General features: G+C 34.5%; 1 protein-coding gene across 10 annotated transcripts in view; it reads left to right on the top strand.

The window, feature by feature from the left end:
• Positions 1–21528, top strand: part of dis3l2 (DIS3 like 3'-5' exoribonuclease 2) — a 201090-nt gene that overhangs the window by 39010 nt on the left and 140552 nt on the right. For all 10 annotated transcript variants that reach the window (XM_069897053.1, XM_069897056.1, XM_069897052.1 and 7 more), the window contains 2 exons: positions 10345–10570; positions 15535–15668. In XM_069897053.1, the coding sequence (XP_069753154.1) occupies positions 10345–10570; positions 15535–15668 (360 nt within the window). The remainder of the gene's footprint in view (positions 1–10344; positions 10571–15534; positions 15669–21528) is intronic.

Raw genomic sequence — 21528 nt, 5'->3', positions numbered from 1 at the left:
TTGAGGAGATTCGGTATGTCATCGAAGACTATCAAAGATTTCTACAGGTTGCATCACTGTATGGTATGGAGGTATCAATGCCCAGGACAAGAAAAAGCTCCAGAGGGTTGTGACATCACAGGCACTTGTCTTCACTCCATCGAGGATTCCTGCAAGAGATAGTGTCTTAAGAAAGCAGCCTCTCCTCAAGGACCCTTCCACCGCCCAGGCCATGCCCTCTTCACTGCAACCATTGGGAAAAAGTCAGGAGCCTGAAGATGAGGACTCAGTGGCACAAAGGAAGCTTCTTCCCCTCTGCCATCAGATTCCTGAATGAACAATGAATCACAGACACTACCTCACTTTGACTTTGACTTTTTGTTGCACTATTTTTATTTATTTTGTTAGATGGTTTATATAAATGTTTACACTGATGCTGCGGCAAAACAAAAAATTTTGTGACATGTTCATGACAATAAATTCTGATTCCAAGCAGGGCATTTATCGGGTCACAATGGAAAACTATTTCTTTTCCTCTCCTCGAGCTGCTTCGTAACTTTGGCCAGGAACTGTGCATTGGTTTAGAACATATAAGTGACAGCTATGTTGCTGCAAGAAAAATAAGTGAACAAGAAACTGATATTTGTTTTCAGACAAGACTGAACGTATGCAGTACGGCTGGACCTTTGCTTCAATTGTGTGGCTTTGCATGATCCTAATGAATGGATGTTTTATGACCTCTTCATTGCTTACTGGGTAGCAATAACTTGAACCCTTCTCCCCTTCCCCACCACCAGCCCATCTACTAAGTGAGAAAAATTGACAATAACTAAGTAAACCCATCCATTATTTTTCATATAACCATTGTCCATTTGCCTTATTTTATCACAATACCAAAACTAATCCAAGAAGCAGCTGGTGAACTCTTCAAATATTTTTGATAGATCACTTTGACCAACAATGGACCTTTTGGACCTGGTTACACATTGGAGTCTCTCTCAGTGGGCAATGTCATTTTGAGCTGAGTGGCTGTGATCATGAGAATTCACCCAAGGAGCTAAAGCCAGCTGGAAGATAGACTGCAAATACTAATACGATACTTCAGAGATCTATGTTAAAGCCAAGAGAGCAGCCATCTTGGTGTCTGTTTAACCTGCCTAAGCTTTAATGGCTGCAATTTTCATCACGACGGTAATGTAATGAAAGAAAATATCAAGATACAAGAAGACTCAAAGTGCTAGACATTCATTTTTAACCAGAAATTAACCAATCTGCAATGAATCCAAAAATTGTTTGTATCCAAAAATGCAAGAGATTGTCATGTTTAATATTTTGTCCCCTTTGTAAGTGCAAGCATTGTCCAGCATGCTTGGCAAAATATCTGTATCCATTAGGATATAGCTAGAAATAATTCATGAGTGTATTTTTATAAAAATTGTTTTGGGTCAACCCTATCAAATGTAATAGGTTATCAGTCCCAATAAATAAACAAATAAATGCTACTGTAATTTAGAGCAGACCACCAAAAGGAAGTTCCCACTAGTACAAGAACCCTTGAGAACTTCCATAAATTGTTATTTAATATGACAGGTTTAAAATCTAGCTGTTACGGGAAAGAAGCACTGCCAGAAACTAAAGTGAACTGTGGAAAATTGAATTGCTTTTCTTGGCTTAAATATAAACTTTTTCAACAGTGTTTTGCTTTGTTTCTTTGCTGAGCTTGTAAAATGTGCTTAAAATGCATGTATTCTGGGCTTCATTAAGGTATTGGAACTTCATACTAATAGGAATAATGGCTTGTGTTCAGAAGTTATTTGAATTGAATTTCTCTTAAAGGAGAAATGTCTTTGAGGATAATGTTTTCTTGAAACAGATGGTAGAGATTAAATTATACTTTTTAGCTCGTATAGATAAGCAACAATTTAACATCAATATGTGAAGCACTTATTTTCTATCTGCTTTATTGAATGTTTTTACGATTTTTGACATTTATGTGCTCACATATGGATATTTTCTACATTTGTTTGTAGAATTAGTTTCATTAGATTACACTTCATTAGCAACAATTACATATTTCCACCAATATTGAAGACTTCATCAGGCAAGTGAGCATAACCATGAAGAAATTAACAATCTCTGTAAATCTATATTTTAAAGTTGGTTTTCAATTGAAACAATATGATCATAAGACACCATAAAATAATGGAATTTTCTATATTTATTAATTTGCCACATAATTTGTTCCAAATATAAGGTTTTGGTAATTTTTTTGTAGAGTCCTGTGTCAGCTCAAAATGCAATCCAATATAAACTATTTATTTCATGCAATTAAATTTATAGTAACGGTGGGAAATAAATTGTTCTGCCTTGCACATGCTTCCATTGGGCTTTGAATCCTATTAGTTATGATGTTTAAGTAAGTGTCCAGACAACATTATTTCACAACTTCATGCTTTTAAGTTACTGATCTGTATGCTGGACCACAAACCTGCTCATTCTTGATCTTTAACTATATAATTTTCTGACACAATTTTTCTGCCTTCCCACTCTCTATGATCATGTATCAAGCTTTTTTGATGAAGCTTTGAGTCATCCTCCAGCAGATCATCTTCGTCTTGTCAGATTCAGTCTGATGATAGATGGGCATTTTACACTGCTGAAGATGTGGGAAATTGCAAGTTACTGTTGTTTGAAAACACAAACAACTAATTCATTAAAGTTCATGCTGTGATACTAAGTAAGGGCAGTCTCCTGTGCTGTTCTCTCCATTATCTTCTCTCCATCATAAAACCTGAAATGGAAATGTCCACTGACAGTTATATTTCAGCTCCAACTTCAGTTCAAGAGATAATTAAGCAATCAGTGTCTGCACACAGCAGAAACTAAATTGTATGCATTAAATAACATTCAAATTAATCAAGAACAAAACAATGACCAGCCCCAGCAAAAGAGTTCAACTTGTTTGTCATGAAAGTTGATGCTATCACTATTATTGAGAATCACCACTGACCAGAAACTGGAATCAGCTCATTACTTTCCATAAAACAACTCAGGAAGTAAGAATGACTCGCCACCTCTCATCAGCATTCACAAGGTGCATTCAAGCATGTAATGGAATTCTTCCCACCTTCCTGCATGAGTGCACACATAACACCCGAGTGATCTTAGACTGAGATTGACATTTTTTAAAGAAATATTATATTTTAGCCCAAGGTTAATATTGTATTTGAGAGTTTCATTAAATGGTTGAATGTTGCAGGCTAACAAGGGAACTAGACTATGCATAATTTCTTCCAGTTAACCTGTTAACGAAAATGTTCTGTACATTGTGTCCAAATCCATTCCCAAACCTCATGATCTTGCACTATAGGAGTCTGGATGTGGATCAGCATTCAACATGCACATTTTTTTGTGTTGCAGGATTTTGCATAAAAATGGCTGAAAGATTTGTGCAATTTTTATGCTGGTTCCAAAATGCCTTTGGCCAAAGCAGTCTTCAGTGAGAAAACTGATGATTGCTCTCATTCAGGGGTGTTTATTATACTTAGGTTTTCAAGTGGTTCTGTGGCGGCTCACCACAAGGGAGGCGAACTGGCCCCGCTTGTAAGCCACGCGGCGGGGCAACCGGCCAAAATGGCGCCGTCGGGGGTTTTCCTTCCTTCTAGCACGGGGCTCAGAAACCCACGCTGGGGGACCACGTGATGCCCAGGTGATGTCAGCGCCCTCCAGTGCGGTTCTCAGTCAGGTCCGGGGTGGGAGTATAAGTGCAGTCCAGCAGCCTACAATAAACTAGTCTGCTCACTGAGCTCAACCCATCTGGTTGTGTCTGTTATTGCAGGAGCAGGTGTAGCCGCTGCTACAGTTCGATCAATTCCAGATCATTATTGTCTGATCATCAACAAACTGGAGCTAATTAAAATGCGTGATCAAGAGGTTAAAAACATCCTACTTTGCTGGAACTCAAAGTTGCATCAGTGTTTTTAAACTTCAAGGGTCCCTTGATTCTTGGCAATGTTAAATATTCTTTGGAGAAAAATGAAATAGTGCAGTTGTTAGAAATATGAAACAAAGTGAAAATGAAATGTACCAGACAGGATTTACAATTGACCTGAAATACTCTCTACAGATGATCATTGACCTGAACCATCTTGTTGTTTTAGTTCATGTCATCAATGAACATCAGTGAATCATTTACGATTGAGTATCTTGCTTCATTATACGGATTAAAGGGAACTTTAATGTTATGTTAAACATGTTCATGCTTTTGAATAAAAAATTTCACCTACATCTATCATGTCCTCACCCAGTTCGCTGAGGTAGCCAATTGTAGACAGACTATCTTCAGGAATGTCTTGTCTTGTAGCCGTTAATTTTAGAATACATTACACAAGGAATCAATTCAAACTCTCTTCTCCAACCCGCCTCTTCCCATTTACATTGCTTCTCCCTTGCAATTGCATCTGAACAGCCAGTTTCCACATAAGCTCTGCTTCATCACTATCTTGACTGCTCCACTGTTTGTTCAATCTATAGTCTTGGATAAACCCCAGTTTCCTCTTGTTAAATATTGGAAAATTGGAGTTGTAATTTTCTGCCTACACCACAAATTGTTTCCTTTTGCAAATGTAGCTGTTCATAACCAGCTTTCTATTTGATGCTGGTTTTGTCTTCTGATCTCATGTTCTTCAACCTCCATTAATTGGTTGCACCTGAGCCTCAGACAGACGCTTGACAGCTGTGGCAGGATATTAATGCCATTACATTCTATAAGGCAAAACAAGGTAGTATAATTAACTGTGATGCATCTCTTCCAGACAATGCTTTTTATGCTCACTTTGAAAGGGGAAATTCTCATGAACCCCACAGCCACCAGTGATTCTGTGCTCCCAGTTTCTGACATTTATATGAACAGAGGGTGAATCCTCAAAAAACTTTCTGCCCAAACAGGGAACCTGGCCATGTCCTGAAAACCTGTGTGAACCAACTGGCTGGAGCTTTCACAGACATATTCAACCTTTTGTTACAACTGTCAGAGGTCACCATCTGCTTCAAAGGGACTTCCATTATTCCAGTGTCCAAGAAGAGCAAGGTGACTTTCCTTAACGATGACTTCCATTATTCCAGTGTCTAAGAAGAGCAAGGTGACTTTCCTTAACGATGATTGGACGGTGGCACTGAAGTCTACTATGATGTAGTGCTTTGGGAGGTTGGTGATGGTGCACATCAACTCCTATTTCAGAATGAACTGGACCCATTTCAATTCACCTATTGTCACAAGTCAACAGGTGATGCCATCCCATTGGTCCTCCACTTTGTATTAGATCATGCAGACCACAGGAATATGTATGTTAGGCTGTTGTTCATTGACTATAGCTCAGCATTCAATAGCATTATACCAGCAAAACTTGTGTCTTTGCAGAAGGATATGGGACTCTGTTCATCACTTTACAACTGTATCATCGACTTCTTCATCAGCAAACCCCAATTAGTGATAATTGTCAACATCACCTCCTCCATGCTTATCATCAATACAAGGGCACGTTTAGTCCCATGCTCCCTGTATACTCATGACAGCATAGCCAATTTTGACTGTAACGCAATCTACAAATCTGCTGACAACTCCACCATTGTTGGCCAAACTACTGGAAACAATCAGTCAGAATACAGAATGGAGATTGAGAATCCAAGACCAAGATGTTTGTTGTTGATTTTAGGAAGGAGAGGCTGAGGGGTTGCATATCTGCTCGCATTGATGGGATGGAGGTGGAAAGGGTTGGAACCAAATTCCTTAGAGACTATATTTCAACAGCATGTTGAGGCAATCATGAAGAAGGCACATCAATGCCTATACTTTCTAAGGAGCCTGAGAAGATTAGACATGTTGTTGAATACACTATGAAACTTTTGCAGGTGCACTTGGAACGTATACTGACTGGCTGCATCATGGCCTGGTTTGGTAATTCGAGTCCCAGGAATGCAGAAAGTAATACACATAGCTGGGTGCATCGCAGGTTCTGACCTCCCACCAATCATGTGAGGCGCTGCCTGAAGCAGCAGCCAACATCATAAAGGACCCCCTATCACTCTGATCACACTGACATCACTTCTGGCAAGAGGACCAGCAACTCTGGGCTCAAGAACAGTTTCTTTTCAACAGCTATCAGGCTCTTGAACCTCCCCTTGTACACTAATCAGGGATTGCACCAACACACAAAAGAACTGTCTGTCCTATTGCTAAGTCACATTTTTTTTGGACTAGGATTGTGAATTTTTTTTTGTATTTTTAATTCAATTGACTATGCTATTGTACTTGCTTTTTAATTGTTTTTGTACTTTTAAATTTTTTAACCTATTCAGTTGCAACAAATAAGAATTTCAGGTCATTTGTACATTGTATAATTTTTTCAAAAAATTTAGACACACAGCATGGTAACAGGCCCATGAGTTGTCTCCTACAGACTACATAAAAATATTTTATAATTTCAGTCCGTAGCCCCCTCTTAAACACGTTTTGGCCCAGAGAATGGCCGGGTTAGACCATACTTGTTTGAAGTCAAGACTCCATCAACAATGAAGTGCTGGGGAATCTGAGGCATTATGTGCAACCAGTGATATGCTGGAGTAACTCCGTGGGTTAGGCAGCATCCATGAGCAGAAAAGTTCTGTTAATGTTTCCGGTTTGGCCCCTTCATCTCATTGTTTGCTCAAGATTCCAGCATCTGCAGTTTTTGTGTGATGTCTTGGATCAAGCCATTCATTGCCAATGAAGCCATTGAAAGTACTTGTCTTTGCCAGGTAAACAACATTCCTGGCTTAGGATTAAACCCATCAACTGTAAAGTGTAATCATTTGATTTTTTTTAAAGCATAAATCTTAGAAATGAATCTGTGAACCACTTAAAATTCATATAAGGAATTAAAATCAATGTATCTAAACAATTAATTGAAAAACAGAAATGACCTCATCCATGCATTTTACCCTTGCACCTGGTTCACCCTTTAAATGAATGGAAATCTTGTTTCTTAGCCAAGACTAACAGCATATACTTTTCAGACAAATTCTTCAGTATAGGTACAGAGAAACTGCTGCAACTTTTCACTCTACTGCTGAATTCCATGAGTTCAGTTTACAATGCAGAAAGGACATACATTCATGCATAGAAGAGAGCTCACACCTTTCATGTTCATGCAAGTACTATGGGTTTTGCATTTAATTGTTGCCATTTCCCTGCAAAATCTTGACCCCTCCAGTACTCAGTGGCTCATAACTTGACCATGTTGTCTTTTTCAAATGTTATATTGGGGTTTTTTTTCTGTTCTGAAATGGCTTCTGATTCTTTAATGCCTTCAATTTAGATAATCTAAAATGGTGTGTTGAAATCCTTATTATCACTAGTTTTGTAACCTCAAGCCACCTCTACAGTTGTTCAATGCCTCCTTTTCCTCTGACATTCTCTCCTTGTACTTCCATTCCTCTAATTTGATTAGCTGCTTTCATTTTTAAAATGAGCACTTGCTGAGAGTAGCTCCATATCTGTACTTGATGCTGACATGAACAAAAGCTGTGAACTTCTCTGCATCTTATTTTGCTGAATGTGTTTTAATGCCCTATTTTTCAAAATTATTCAAAAGCTATTAAACCTCAACAAAGCAATTAAAAAAACAAATATAAATTAAATCACTAAAATGAACGTCAAAATTAAATATATTGAAGTGAAACCATTTAAAATAATAACATTAATTTTGATCATAAATGTAATAATTTTTCCTTAAACTAGCCTTCGGCATCCAAATGAAGGGTCTCGACGTGAGATTTAGCCTAATGCAGTTATCTTGTCACGATTGCTGGTGGATACAGTTCATGTTTCTTCACTGGACTCCACGAAGAGTGGTATTTGAACATTATTGTGGTGTTTGGGATGTCTGCTTGCTTGGTAATGTTTTTCCAAAGAAATGCTGGCATTTCTGGTCACGTGTTAAGATTAAGAATATTTTTGATACATTTTCCTTTTTTAAATATTTTATTGAGTTTAATATATAAGCATACATAAAAATGACAATTACATAGTGATTCTTTTGTATATAAGTAAACACACACAGAAAGAAAAAATATATATTGAGTGAAAAGAAAATATATAAAACTACATCAATAGTTACTTGTAGTATCTTAAACTATTGATAAGAATAATGTATACAACCATGTCAGACCCATTTATAGAAATAATTTGATAAAATAATAAAGAAAGAGAAAAAAACTATAAACTATAATCTAATCTAACCTCTCCCTCTTGTCAAGGTTACCTTGTATGTTTAGTAATGAAAAAAAAACAATGATAATTTGAATCACTGGCAACCCCTGGAGAACATATAGTCATTATTCTTCCAATATTAAAATAATCTAAGAATGAGCTCGATAATTTCATAAATTTGAACTTACTCTCTTTAATATATCTAATTTTCTCTAATCTTAAATTGGATATTACATCATATAGCCACTGCGTATGAGTAGGGGTTGAATCTCCTTTCCATTTCAATAAGATAACTGATCTGGCTATCAATGTAGTAAGAACTAAAACTTTTTCCTGAGATTCCGATAAAGGTTTATCTGAGTCACAAGAAAAATCAAATAGAGCAATTAACAAGCAGGGTTCCAAATTAATCTTGAAAATTGTTGATAGAGTTTGAAAAACCTCTTTCCAGAATCTCTCTAAACATGAATCAGAGAAGCTTAAAAAATTGTACATTTCTCACAAAGTGGATTAATATTTGCATCAAAATTAGTTAATTTAAGTTTGGACATATGTCTTCCATGCACCACCTTAAATTGTACGAAGCAATGTCTTGCACAAAATGAGGAATCATTAATCAAACTGAGAGTAGAGTTCAAATATTCATCTGAAAATGTTATGTTCAAATCTCATTCTCAATCTCTCTTGATCCTAGCCATTGGGACTAAATTTAAATCCAATAAATTATTATAAATACATCCTATTAATCCACCATGAAAATAAAATTGTTCTTTCATTAGATGCTGAAAAGGCATTTGATCACATTGAATGGGAGTATCTTTCTGCTGCACTGGGTAAATTCAGTTTTGGTCCAGATGTTATTAAATGAATTAAATTATTATATTCATGCCCTAAAACATCAGTCCACTCTAAAGCAATTGGCTATGTTTAATCTCTGTAAGAGAACACGGCAGGGCTGTCCCTTAAGTCCTTTGCTTTTTGATTGTATTGGAACCATTAACTCTTCGACAGTGTAGAGAATTTAATGGTATAATTAGAGGAGGAATTGTACATAAAATATCACTTTATGTGGATGATTTATTGCTTTTTATTTCAAATCATGAAATTTCTATACCAAAGATATTAATCATTTTTGATAAATTCATTCAGTTCTCAGATTATAAATTGAATTTACATAAGAATGAACTTTTAGTCTCAAAAGGTGCTTTTGAAGGTTAATCTATTTTCCATTTTAAATAATGAAAGAACATTTCCAATATCTAGTAATTACAATTATGAAATATTATTAAAACTTACTGAAAGAGAATTTCTGGGTATTATTCGATAAGATTAAACAATCTTCGGGTTGGTCTCCCTTATCTATTACAATGTATTAATTTGATTAAAATGTTTGTATCTTTTTCAAGCTTTACTAATTTTTATTCTCAAATCTTTTTTCAGCCCACAGGATTTGGCTATTTCTACAAATATTTGGCAGACTACGTATAAATAAAGCCTATCTTCAAAAGACCACACTAAATGGAGGATTATCATTGCCAGATTTTAGATTGGGCGATTAATATACATAATTTACTTTTTGATGACATTCGGATAAATCAGTGAATCGCCCCTCCTGGGTCGAAATAGAATTGCAGTTTACCAAAAAAAATTTGGGATTCTTTTTATCGTTTTTCTTTTCCAAATCAACAAATAATCTATTAATGAGAAATAGATTGAGAATTTGGGCTTCATTTAGAAAATTCTTTGAAATTAATGGTTTTTTCACTGGGTAGTCCAATTATAGATAACCAGCTTTTTCAAGAATCTTTTTATTCTGAATAATTTTGACTCTTTTTTTACAATGATCAGCTAAGTTTATTCTTTCCAATAGGCATTTTTTCTGATATTTATAAATTAGTCATTTTGTTCAGTCCAAGCTTTCAGATTTTCAGTGAATTTTATGATTCTTGATCTGTTTTTTGATATATTTTCCATTTAAACATCTGATTGTCTTACACAAATGTTTGATTTTATTGTACTATTGAGTAAATTTGTCAATTTAAATCCAATTTAGGAAAGGTATTTGATATCTGTTGATTAAATTCAGCATCCTTTTGGTCCCTTTTGTGTTTCTGCAGATTATTGCACCAGAAGGAAATGGGTTAGAAGCTAATGCACTTGTTCAATCAGATATGGCTGCTGAAATTATTCATGTTAACCCTGAGGCTCTTCCAGCTCACGATAAAGTTAATGTACTTGTTGAGAGTCCTGATGTAATTATTGAAGAACATTATGACAGCCAAGATGAGAATACAGATAGAACTAATGATGTTAGCAGATCAAACCATGGTGCTTCAGGAACGGGTAAGATTTGTAGAATATTTTTCATAATTAATATGTAATATTTCTGGAAGTTAACGATCTTTATTGGTTTGGTTGGTAAGTTTTAGTGTTGTATAATTAACATTCATAATTTATCTTGATGTCTCAAAAAAAATTGTAAACATTAAAATGTTGGCAGTGCTTCAGGTTATTTTCTCTGCGTAGGATATAATCTTACTTGACTGATCTGATGTGCAAATGTTTTTTAATGCACAGAATAATACATTTGTTAGGGGACTTCTATTCACTTGGTTTGTTGGCAGTGAAGTTTTTTGCCTTTTTTTTCTTGAGTCATTGCTTGTCATACTGGAAACATGTGAAACTTCCTTAAAAACTTGAAATAATTATGATGAAACCTTAATTTGCATTATGGTGAATGTTAACACATTTGACAAGTATAATATCTGGAAAATGTGTTTCTTACTACAAATAATAGCAATTGCAATATTCTCAGCAGATCTATTAATGTAACTAGCTTGCAAACTGGAATTCATTTAATTTAACATATAATAACATTTAAAATTTACACAATCAGTCAAACTATGAAGTAATTTGAGATTGAGGTAATAGCCTAATTTAGTACCTTTATTCTAAAGATATAAAATACTGACATTAGACAGCAGAATGATGGTTGGTTGGATTTGGGGAAGGAAAAATAAAGAAAAAGTTGACTTTAAAAAAAAAACTTTCTTTGCGTCGTGGAGTGGAAGTTTTTTTGTACCAGTAAAAGATGATTAATTATGTATTCACAAATCATCTCGAAAGATGTTGAAAAGTCTTTGAAGATACGAAGGTTACAGTTAATTTGCTGCTGGGAAATCCAGACATAATGGAAAATTAACTGAAAGGATAATGCAAAGAAAAGCAAGGTGGATGAGGCAAATGTATCTCAGAATCGAAATTTATTGTCATGAACATGTCACGAAATTCATTGTTTTGCAGCAGCGTCAATAGTGAAAACATTCATATAAACCACCCTACAAAATAAGTAAAAATAGTGCAAGAGAAAGGAAAAAGTCAAAGTCAAGCAGTGTCTGTGTTTAATTGCTCATTCAGGAATCTGATGGCAATGGAGAAGAAACTGTCCCTGTGCCACTGAATGCTCGTCTTCAGGCTCCTGTACCTTTTGCCCGATTGATAGCAGGGTGAAGAGGGCATGGCCTTGGTGGTGGGGGTCTTTGAGGGTAGTGTAGAGCTCGTCAAAAGAATCAAAGACTTGTTGATCCAAACCAAGGCTTTTATTAGCAAAAGACAGGAGCTCTTCACAGGTGGCCGACCAGTCTGGAATGATCCGACCTGGCTAGGGACACAACCCTTTAAGGCCCAGACAGTAGGCGTGGCTTAGCTCTCAGCCAATCGCTGTAAGCACAGTCTAGATACTGTAACTATATACACTATATACATTGGTGATAGATCTGTACTATCACAGGTAGAGGCTGCTTTCTTAGGATACCGCCTCATGTCGCCTCATGGAGTGAAGTCTGGCTCCCTGATGTTGCGGACTGAGTTAGCAACCCTCTGGAATTTTTTCTTGACTTGACCGTTGGCACCTCTGTACCAGACAATGAGGCAACCACCTGAAATGCTCTCTATGGTACACCTGTAGAAGTTTTCGAGAGTCTTCGATGACATACTGAATCTCCTCAAACTCTGCAGGAACATTCAACTTTTCTCAAGTGTATAAGCTAGTATGAAAGTGAGTATCTATGATAAATGCTTGCCCATAATTCTTCTGGAGTTTCATTTTTGTTATTTCGTAATAACACAAAAGAGTTCATTTAGCCCTTAAGTCCATGCTGGCTACCAGGAGAGCAATTCCATTAGTTCCATTAACCTCTCTTTATTTTCCTGCATCTTATTCTCTCACAGAAAGCAATCAACTCTCCTTTGATTGTTTTTGCATTAGCAAAGCTAAGGGGCAATTTTGGGCCTATTTAATGTGTCAGCTTGTCTTTTTGGAAGATGAAAGGACATTAGACCAACCAGAGGAAACCGAAGCAGTTATGGAGAGAATGTGTAAGATTTGCTTCAACAGAGGTTGAGATTAAACCTATGTCCCTGATGATGTGAGGCAGAAGAAAACCAACTGCTATAACATTCTACCTCATTATTTTATTACTAATAACAAAATAATCAGAATCAAAAAGAGTAGCCTAAAGTTAGATGTTATAAGGATGAAGGGGTAGACTGGAAGAGAGATGTCACTATGCAGAAAAATGTTAGAACAATTCCCACAAGAATGCAGGTAGTAGAGGGAATGGGAAGGACTCAGAGAAATATTAATTATAACAAACAAGATAATATTTGCTTTTAGAAAATAGGACAGTACAGCTCAACAATGGTCCACGATGTCTACCCCAACCATGATACCAAATTAAATCTGTTCTGCCTTCACATGATCCATACTTCCCACCACCCCAATGCTGAACTGTTAAAATGTATAAACATGGCCCTTTTCATTGCAGCATGGCTCTGACGTGAATTTTAAATTCTTTGTATTCTACAGTTTTAAAAGGTTAATGTTCCATTATAGAATGGAACAAATTACCAATGCAGTTTTGGGCCAGTAGAAGTAAATTCCTAAACTATCATGTTTTTTGCTCATATTTAGAAAACATCTTGCAAAGGGATTACTTCATTTTTTTTCCCTTAAAGCTAATGTAAACCTGATTTTATATTAAGAACGTGTGCGATTTTAGTTCAAGGTGTACGATGTTGGGTACTTTTTGTTTTCCTATTTTTTTTAACAATATCCTTAAATAAGCCATGTTTCATAATTATATGCCAGCAGTTTGCTTTAAGAAGTTTTTAAAAATTATTATTGTCGGGTGCTTCGATCAAGTTATTGCTGAAGATTGATTATTCATGGCAAAGTCCATTCATCCATCAGGTTAGAGCAAAAAGAGTGACTGGAAAGAATGTATAATTTTGGAGATATTTATCTAATCATTGTCTGCACTTTGAACATGGCTTTAGTGTTAATATTAAAGTTTGATGCCACTGGTGCTCTGTTGTCAATAAAGGATTACTTAAGATGGTATGTGAGTGGAAAGAAAAAGGTTTAAGACCACTACTCTAAGAATTAATCATGTTATCGCAATGTTGATTGCATGACAGTAAAATATCTGAACAAATTGCATTAGTGTTATGAACTAACAACCCTTTTAATTTTTGCTTGGGACTAAAGGAATTTTGTTAGTACTAACAAAGGAACAGCAATGGAAAATTGACCAGACAATGGTAAATTCAAAATAATAATTTTTTATTAAACTATCAATAACATAACATTTCTTACTTATCACTAAACTTAACTCTAAATTTATCTCCACTATATTTAATGTAAAATGTATGTGTGTTTGTGTAATTCAAGTCCCACTCTGAAAAATCAACTTTTAAAACTTCAGCATCATTTTAGTCTTGCTTGCAGGTCTTAAATTCTCAGTTCAGAAATAATTCTGAAGTGCTTTTAAACATCATACCTTCAGGCCTCTTTACTCACAATTCTTTTGATGCGATGTCTTGAGATATTCTTTAAATAGAAGTGACCATCTTTTGAGCCACCAATGTACCTCCTGTGAAAAGGAGAATACAATTCCTATCCTCCCAGGATCAAATCTTATTCTTTATACTGAAGATTTTGGAATCTGTTTTCCACATGAAGAATCTCCCTTCTTTTCAAAGAGAAAGCAAATGTGGCTATTTTCTTTCATGATAAATTCACAAACCTAGACAAAGGTTAAACAAAATGGCATTTTTCTTCCATGATAAATTCACAAACCCAGACAAGGGTTAAACAAAGTGGTTATTTTTTCCATGATGAATTCACAAACCTAGACAAGGATTAAAATGAAGTGGCCATACAAATTGGACCCAGTAGAATGCTGTCCTCTTTTTTAAAAGAGAAAGTGAGGTGGTCTTCCTTATTGCAAATGCCACTGTTTCTGTGTTCCCCTTTTTCTAGGAGTAACACACATCAGCACCTATTCTGGTTACTGTAATTCAACCCTGTCTTTCACAAAGTTTCAACCCCTGTGTGTGTAATGGGGTTTTGACTTCTGTACTCTCCAAAATGAACTCTTTTTCTCTCATTTTGATAATATATTTCCAGCCATTTTCTCATGTCACATGGTATGTGACATTATTTCTTTGAAGCTCATCAGGTCTTTTGACACGAATGTGCTAAAAGCATTTAAGTCTACTTATGTCTCTGAGAAGTTTGCTTTTCTCAAAACTAAAATGGCTGTGCATTGAAACAGGTGCCTCTGAACTAAGCACCAATTGTTTCCATTTATCTTCATAAGTCCTTTTCCATCTTCTTGACTCGAATTTCAATCAGCATCCATTTTCAGCTCAAGCTGGCTTCTGTCTTTTATCTCAAAGAACCACGTGTGTTTCAAATGGTAATGTGCTGTCTTTGTGCCCTTGTAACCACCCAAAACGAAGTTATTAAACCATATCTAGATAAAATATAATTTTATCATTAAACTAAGTATTCATATTAACACAGATTCGTTGCACGAGGAACAGTTAATTTCTTCTTGTTCTTCAAAAATCTGCTTCTTGCTCAAGGTCAAGTTGCTGTTCAGGTTCATGAAACACTCTCTTCGATTTGAGCTCCTGCGTGGCATCTTTTGGAGCAGGATAAAAATTTAACCAGTATTTCATCACTTTCACAGGACAAATTGTTGATTGACCGCCTGTCTGGATCTACACAGTTGATTTATTTTTGTACATTCGTTAACTTGTTCATGCTTACAGTTTCAAGGGCTATTATATTTAGTTTTCCAATACTGGGTAATACATGACTTCATTTTCATTTGGATAGCTTATATAACTTGCTTTTCGAAATCACTGAAAGAAATTTTCTGATTAGATTTTTTAACGAATGAGAGAATTGTAATATTCTATTATTTAATTGTGCATTTCTTTTCTTATTGATTCTACAGCCACTGGTCCTGGTGCATTATGGTGTGCTGATGGTCTTGTCAGAATTAAAACTTCAAGACAGGACAAATTTTGCAGTGTGGCTGCAAATGATTCAAGTAACCATCCAGATAGGTTTCTTCAAAAAACTGGAAAGGTAAATCTGTCAACTCCACTTCGATAATGAAGTAAAGTTAAAGTATGCTGAGATAAATAGAGGATTTATTGAAAAATATGATATTCTGTTCAGAAAGTGGGTGCTTTTCTGTCAAGCTCCTGCTTTTTCTGCCTTTATCTCTTGATGCCAAAGTAAGAGTAAGAGAACTTGGGTTTATGTAATGACTTTAAATTGTATATTAGTGCTGATAGATGAGTCAAGCAAATTTCCTTTTTAAAGCTATATCACGGGATTTTTAAATTATGGAATAGTTGTTTCTTTATTACTCTCATCAGTGCAAACATACTTTCATAATTTTGCTGCTTTCCTTTCACTTATTCGGGAAAAATTGTTGAGATTATCCTGTTTGTAATTTTTATTTTGGCTTATGACAGATTCTAACAATCAACCAAGATAATTTTATCAGAACAATACAATTTTAATTCCTTTTTGATCCCATAATTTCAAAACTGATTTTTAACCATAAATGGAAAAAGATATAGAGGTGTTTTATCTGTAATTTTCCCTTGTGTACCTATTTCTTCGTTTACCGCATTCCATAATTCCATCAAATGTATTGAAATAGGTGATTTATGTAACAATTTAAAATTCCATTTATAAATAAATTGATCCATCTTCTCACTAATCTGAGATCATTCGATATTTGCCAATACCAATGATTTTTCCAAATCAAACATTCTATTAATAAATTTTAATTGTGCCGCTTTATAATAATTTTGAAAATTTGGAAGCTGCAAACCCCCTAACTCATATTTTCAAGTTAATTTTTGTTAAGACACTCTTGCCATCTTTTTTTCCACAAAAATTTCCTTGTAATAAAATACAAATTTTAAAAATTTTTTAGGAACTTTACAAGGAATGGACTGAAAAAAATATTGTAATCTAGGAAAAACATTAATCTTAATACAGTTTACTCTACCTATTAATGTTATTGGTAAATCTTTCCATTGATTTAAATAATTTTAATTTTATAAAACAAAGGTAAATAATTTAATTCATATAAATGATTAAAATCTTTATAATCTTTAACTCCTAAATACTTAATTTGATCTGACCATCTAAATTTAGCAATATCTTTACAAGAAGTATAATCCATCTCAGACAATGACATAATCTCACTTTTTTCCAAATTGATTTTACAACCTGATATTTCTCCATACTGTTCCAATCTGTCATATGACTGTTTTAAAGATTTCTGAGGTTCTGTTAAATTTATCAAAACATAATCGGCAAACAAATTAATTTTAAACTTATCAGATTTCACTTTAATACCTTTAATATTATTATCTTGCCTTTTCAATTGTGCCAAAGGTTCAATAACTAATGCAAAAAGAGCTGGTGACAATGGGCAACCCTGTCTAGTAGATCTCCCCAGTTCAAATGGTAAGGACATTTGCCCATTCGTCACAACTCTAGCAATAGGATTTTTAAATAAAGACTTAATCCAACCAATAAATACAGGTCCAAATTTAAACTTTTTCTAATACTTTAAACAAAAAACTCCATTCTACTCTGTCAAATGCTTTTTCTGCATCTAATACTATAACTATAGCTAGTTTGGATTCCTCCTGAGAAAGAGGAATCAAAGAAATCAATTTAACAAAATCATCCTCAGAATAATGATTTTTAATGAATCTAGCCTGATCTAAATGATTCAAAGTTGATAAGTATTCAGCCAATCTATTTGCTAAAATCTTTGTTACAATCTTATAATTGACATTTAATAATGGAATAGGTCTATAAGATTCAACTTTCAAAGGGTCTCTATCTTTTTTAAGAAAAACTGTAATAATTATCTGTGAAAAAGAATCCAAAAATGAATGAACCTCCATCACTTGTTTCAATATTAGTATAAACAAATCCTGAAATTGTTTTATAAAATCCCACAGAAAATCCATCTTCACAGGAGATTTCCCATTAGACATAGATTGAAGCCCTTCCATTAGCTATCTACAAGTAAATGAAGCTTCCAAATCCTTAATATCCCGATTACTCAAAGAAAGTAAATTAAGATTAGATTAAAAAATGATCATTTTTAACTTCATCCTTCTCTAATTCTGAAGTGTACAATTTTACATAAAATTCCTTAAATGCACTGACTTCAACTGCCAAGCTAAAATCTTAGGTGCTCTTTTCCCTAATTCATAATATCTTTGATTAGTTCTATGTAATAATTTTTCAAACTTATAAATTTGTAATGAATTATATCTTAATTTCTTGTTAATTAATTGTATCTTTTTAATCTCAGTTGAATTCTGTTGTATATCTTTTTTCTAATAACTCTTATCTCCTCCTCCAATTTATTAACCTCAGAAGAATACTGTTTCTTAATCTTTGATGAAAAATTAATAATTTGTCCTCTTAAATACGCCTTCAAAGCATCCCATAAAACAAACTTACTATTAACTGAATCCATATTTATTTTCAAAAATTGCAGTATTTGATCTCATAAAATTACAAAATTCAACATATTTTAACAATCAAGAATTAAATCTCTACCAATATACATTATCTATCTTTTCCAAATGTAGACATGTTGTTAATAAAAGAGAATTGTCTGATAATGTTCTACTTTTATATTCCGCAGATATAACACAACCTTCCAATTGTGTTGATATTAAAAAATCTATTCTAGAGTAAGAATTGTATCAAAACGAATAAAACAAAAAATTTTTCTCGTTAGGATTTAACCTCCTCCATATATCAACTAAATTAATTTTCTTCATTAACATTGAGAGTCATTTTGCCATTTTAGTCTTAACTACAGTTTTTGGGGATTTATCTAATAATGGATCTGAACAGCAGTTAAAGTCCCCTCTGGTCATAATTTTCTCATATGCCTTCATCAAATTAATAAAAAGGAATCTAACAAAAATTTCTCATCGTCTATATTAAGGGCATAAACAATGTCGAAGACTCTGAATAAATTTTGCAATTAACAACTGACAGTCTACCCAGTGACTCAATTACTGATTCCATTTTAAATGATAACCTCTCATTAATCAAAATAGCTACCCCTCCTGCCTTGGAGTTTAAAGAAGTTATAACTTGACTAACCCAACCTCTTTTTAATTTCTGATGTTCCTTTTCAGTGAAATGCATCTCTTGCAAAAAAGCAATACCAATCTTCAACTTTTTAATATGTCAAAACTCTCTTCCTCTTAATTGGATTATTGGGCCCGTTAACATTAAATGTTGCAAAATTCAAATTAGATAACATTTTAATCTAAACCATTAAACTTCCATGGTGGGGTTCCAGTCCATGGTTAATCTGAAATAAAAAGAAAAGGATAGGCCAGAAAAAAGAAGAAATCATAAAAAAAGAGAAAAAAAAAACACAAAAAAAGAAAAAAAAGTGCTGTAAACTCCCTCTACTATATAGGAAGTGACCAATGCCACAAAGTGGCCAATGACTTCAGAAGGAGAAATGAACAATACCACCCCCCCCCCCGAACAGAACAATAAAGAAATCAACAAAAACAACACATTTCAAGTATGATAAGCCTCCAAATCTCTGTTAACTTGATCATCATCAATATCAATTTCAAGTAATTGATTTGTTCCTTCTCTTCCAAACCACTTTTTCCCTCTTTTTGAGCTGGTTTCAATTGGTAAGAAGAATTTTCTGGACTTTTCTTCTGCTTATTTATCCAGCAGGGAATTAGCAAATGTAAGAGTTTCAGCATCATCAGAAAAAAATTGTGATTGGAAAAAGTCTCCATAAAAGACTAAGAACAGCAGGAAATCTAAAGGCAAATTTATATCCTTTCTTCCACAATACAGCTTTGCAGAATTAAACTCTTTACGACATTTAATAATAAATTGACTCAATCTGCATAAAAGAAAATTCTACTATACTTAACCACAACGGGCTCTGATATTTCCTTGCATTTTGAACTACTACATGTAAAATCATCTCCCTATCTTTTTTGGTAAAGCAAACACCTGATCAGTATAGTGCGTGTCGCCTGTCCAGGAAAAGGTTTTTTTCTAATCACTCTATGAGCTCTATCCAATTCCAAACCATTTGGAAAATATTCTTCCCCCAAAACTTGAGGAATCCATTTCTGAAAAAATTGAACCAGATCTGGACCTTCAAAATCTTCTGGTGAACCAACAATTTTAATATTATTTCTTCAACTTTGATTCTCCAAAACATCAATCTTCTTCAATAACTCATTTCTCTGAATTTGCCATCCAGTAAATGAATCTTCCTTCTGACCCATCTTTTCTTTACATTGCTCTACATCATCCTGACAATCATGAAAATCCTCTTCAATCTTCTTAAATTTGTCTTGTATGTTATCCTTCACACACTTTGCCATATCAGACTTAATTGATGTCATTTCTTCTTTCATACCAGTAAATTGCTCTTTCAAGATAAAAAGCCTTGATTCATCTGATTTGCCATAGTCTCTATTTGTTTAGATAACCATATAAAATTGATTTGTTGAACCGGAATAATGAGGATCAGATCTAAACTTCCCTTGCACCTGCTTAGATAAAGGCCTACCTTTGTATATTACAGTTTCTTCTTCTTCTATACCTGGGTAGATTTCTTCCTCTTCCAGTCCCCCCATGATGTCTCCTTCTTCCTTCTCCATCGATACTGACGGCATTTCGACCTCCCGACAGACCATGTTCACTGGGCTGTGAGAGGTTGGGTCCCCACCGCACGGGCCGAACTCGGTATAGCGCTCATGCGCGGTTGCTCCTCATATTCAGGAGGAGGACGTCTTTGGGCTCTGGTGCCATCTTCCTTGACGCTTCGTGATGTCAGTGCTGGGGTCAGCTGAGGCTTACCCAGGGACTGCCATTGCTGTCTCAGATGAACAGTAATTGACTTCCCAGGCTCCATTTCGAAGGTAGGCCCAAGCTCTTCAGTACTTGAAAGCCGTTTCTGGATTGTTTTTTTTAACAGTTTGTGCTTTTGTTTTCCTCATTATTACCTTCAAAACACATTATACTCAATACTTTTTAAAAATTTAAAAAAAACTTTAAAGTAGTGTTTTTAATAGTTCTGTCAGGAGAGGTGTCTTCCCACGTCTCCCATCTACGCCATCTCGCCACGCCCCTCCCATGCTTTATTTTATTTGCTGAAGCTCAGAATGTGAGAACATGGTGGTTATGCTAGAACTGTATATAACCTTAATTAGAAGAGTTCTCATGACCCTGCTACAAAAACAATGTAATTGGTCTGAGAAAGATCGAGTTTTAAAGGGAAGTTGTGATGTTACGAGCCCAAAGGACTCAAAAACCAGCAGCGACAGACATTCACCAAGAAAGATTAACTGCCTCTTATTTATTGTTAGAAGATGATGAAATAGAAACAATAATATTAAATCCAAATATAAAAAAAGTTTATATCTGTAATGTATTTAAGTGGGGTAAAGAAGAAAGATTTATATAAATCAAAACAAAGGTGGGAAAAAGATTTGGGTATGGTATCACTGATAGAAATTGGACACAAATATGTTATGACAGTATGAAAAATACAATAAATATTAGATATAGAATGGTACAATATAATTTTATACACCAGTTATATTTCACACCACAAAAGCTTAATAGATTAAATTCAGACATTTCGGATAAGTGTTTTCGATGTAAAAAATTTATAGGTACTTTTTACATTCTACATGGACATGTTCCAAATTGAACTCTTTTTGGACTAATTTAATAGACTTTCTTCAACAGGTAATGGGTGTTAGACTCCCGAGAAATCCTATGTTATTTCTTTTGGGGGATACTTCATGCATTAATTCAGATTTAAAGTTGGATTGGTTTCAGAAGGAATTTTTAAAGATTGGGCTGACAGTTACCAGAAAATGTGTAGCTG

This window comes from Narcine bancroftii, chromosome 9, assembly GCF_036971445.1.
Source record: "Narcine bancroftii isolate sNarBan1 chromosome 9, sNarBan1.hap1, whole genome shotgun sequence".
Classification (NCBI taxonomy): Eukaryota; Metazoa; Chordata; class Chondrichthyes; order Torpediniformes; family Narcinidae; genus Narcine; species Narcine bancroftii.
This window is presented reverse-complemented; position numbering and strand designations above follow the sequence as displayed.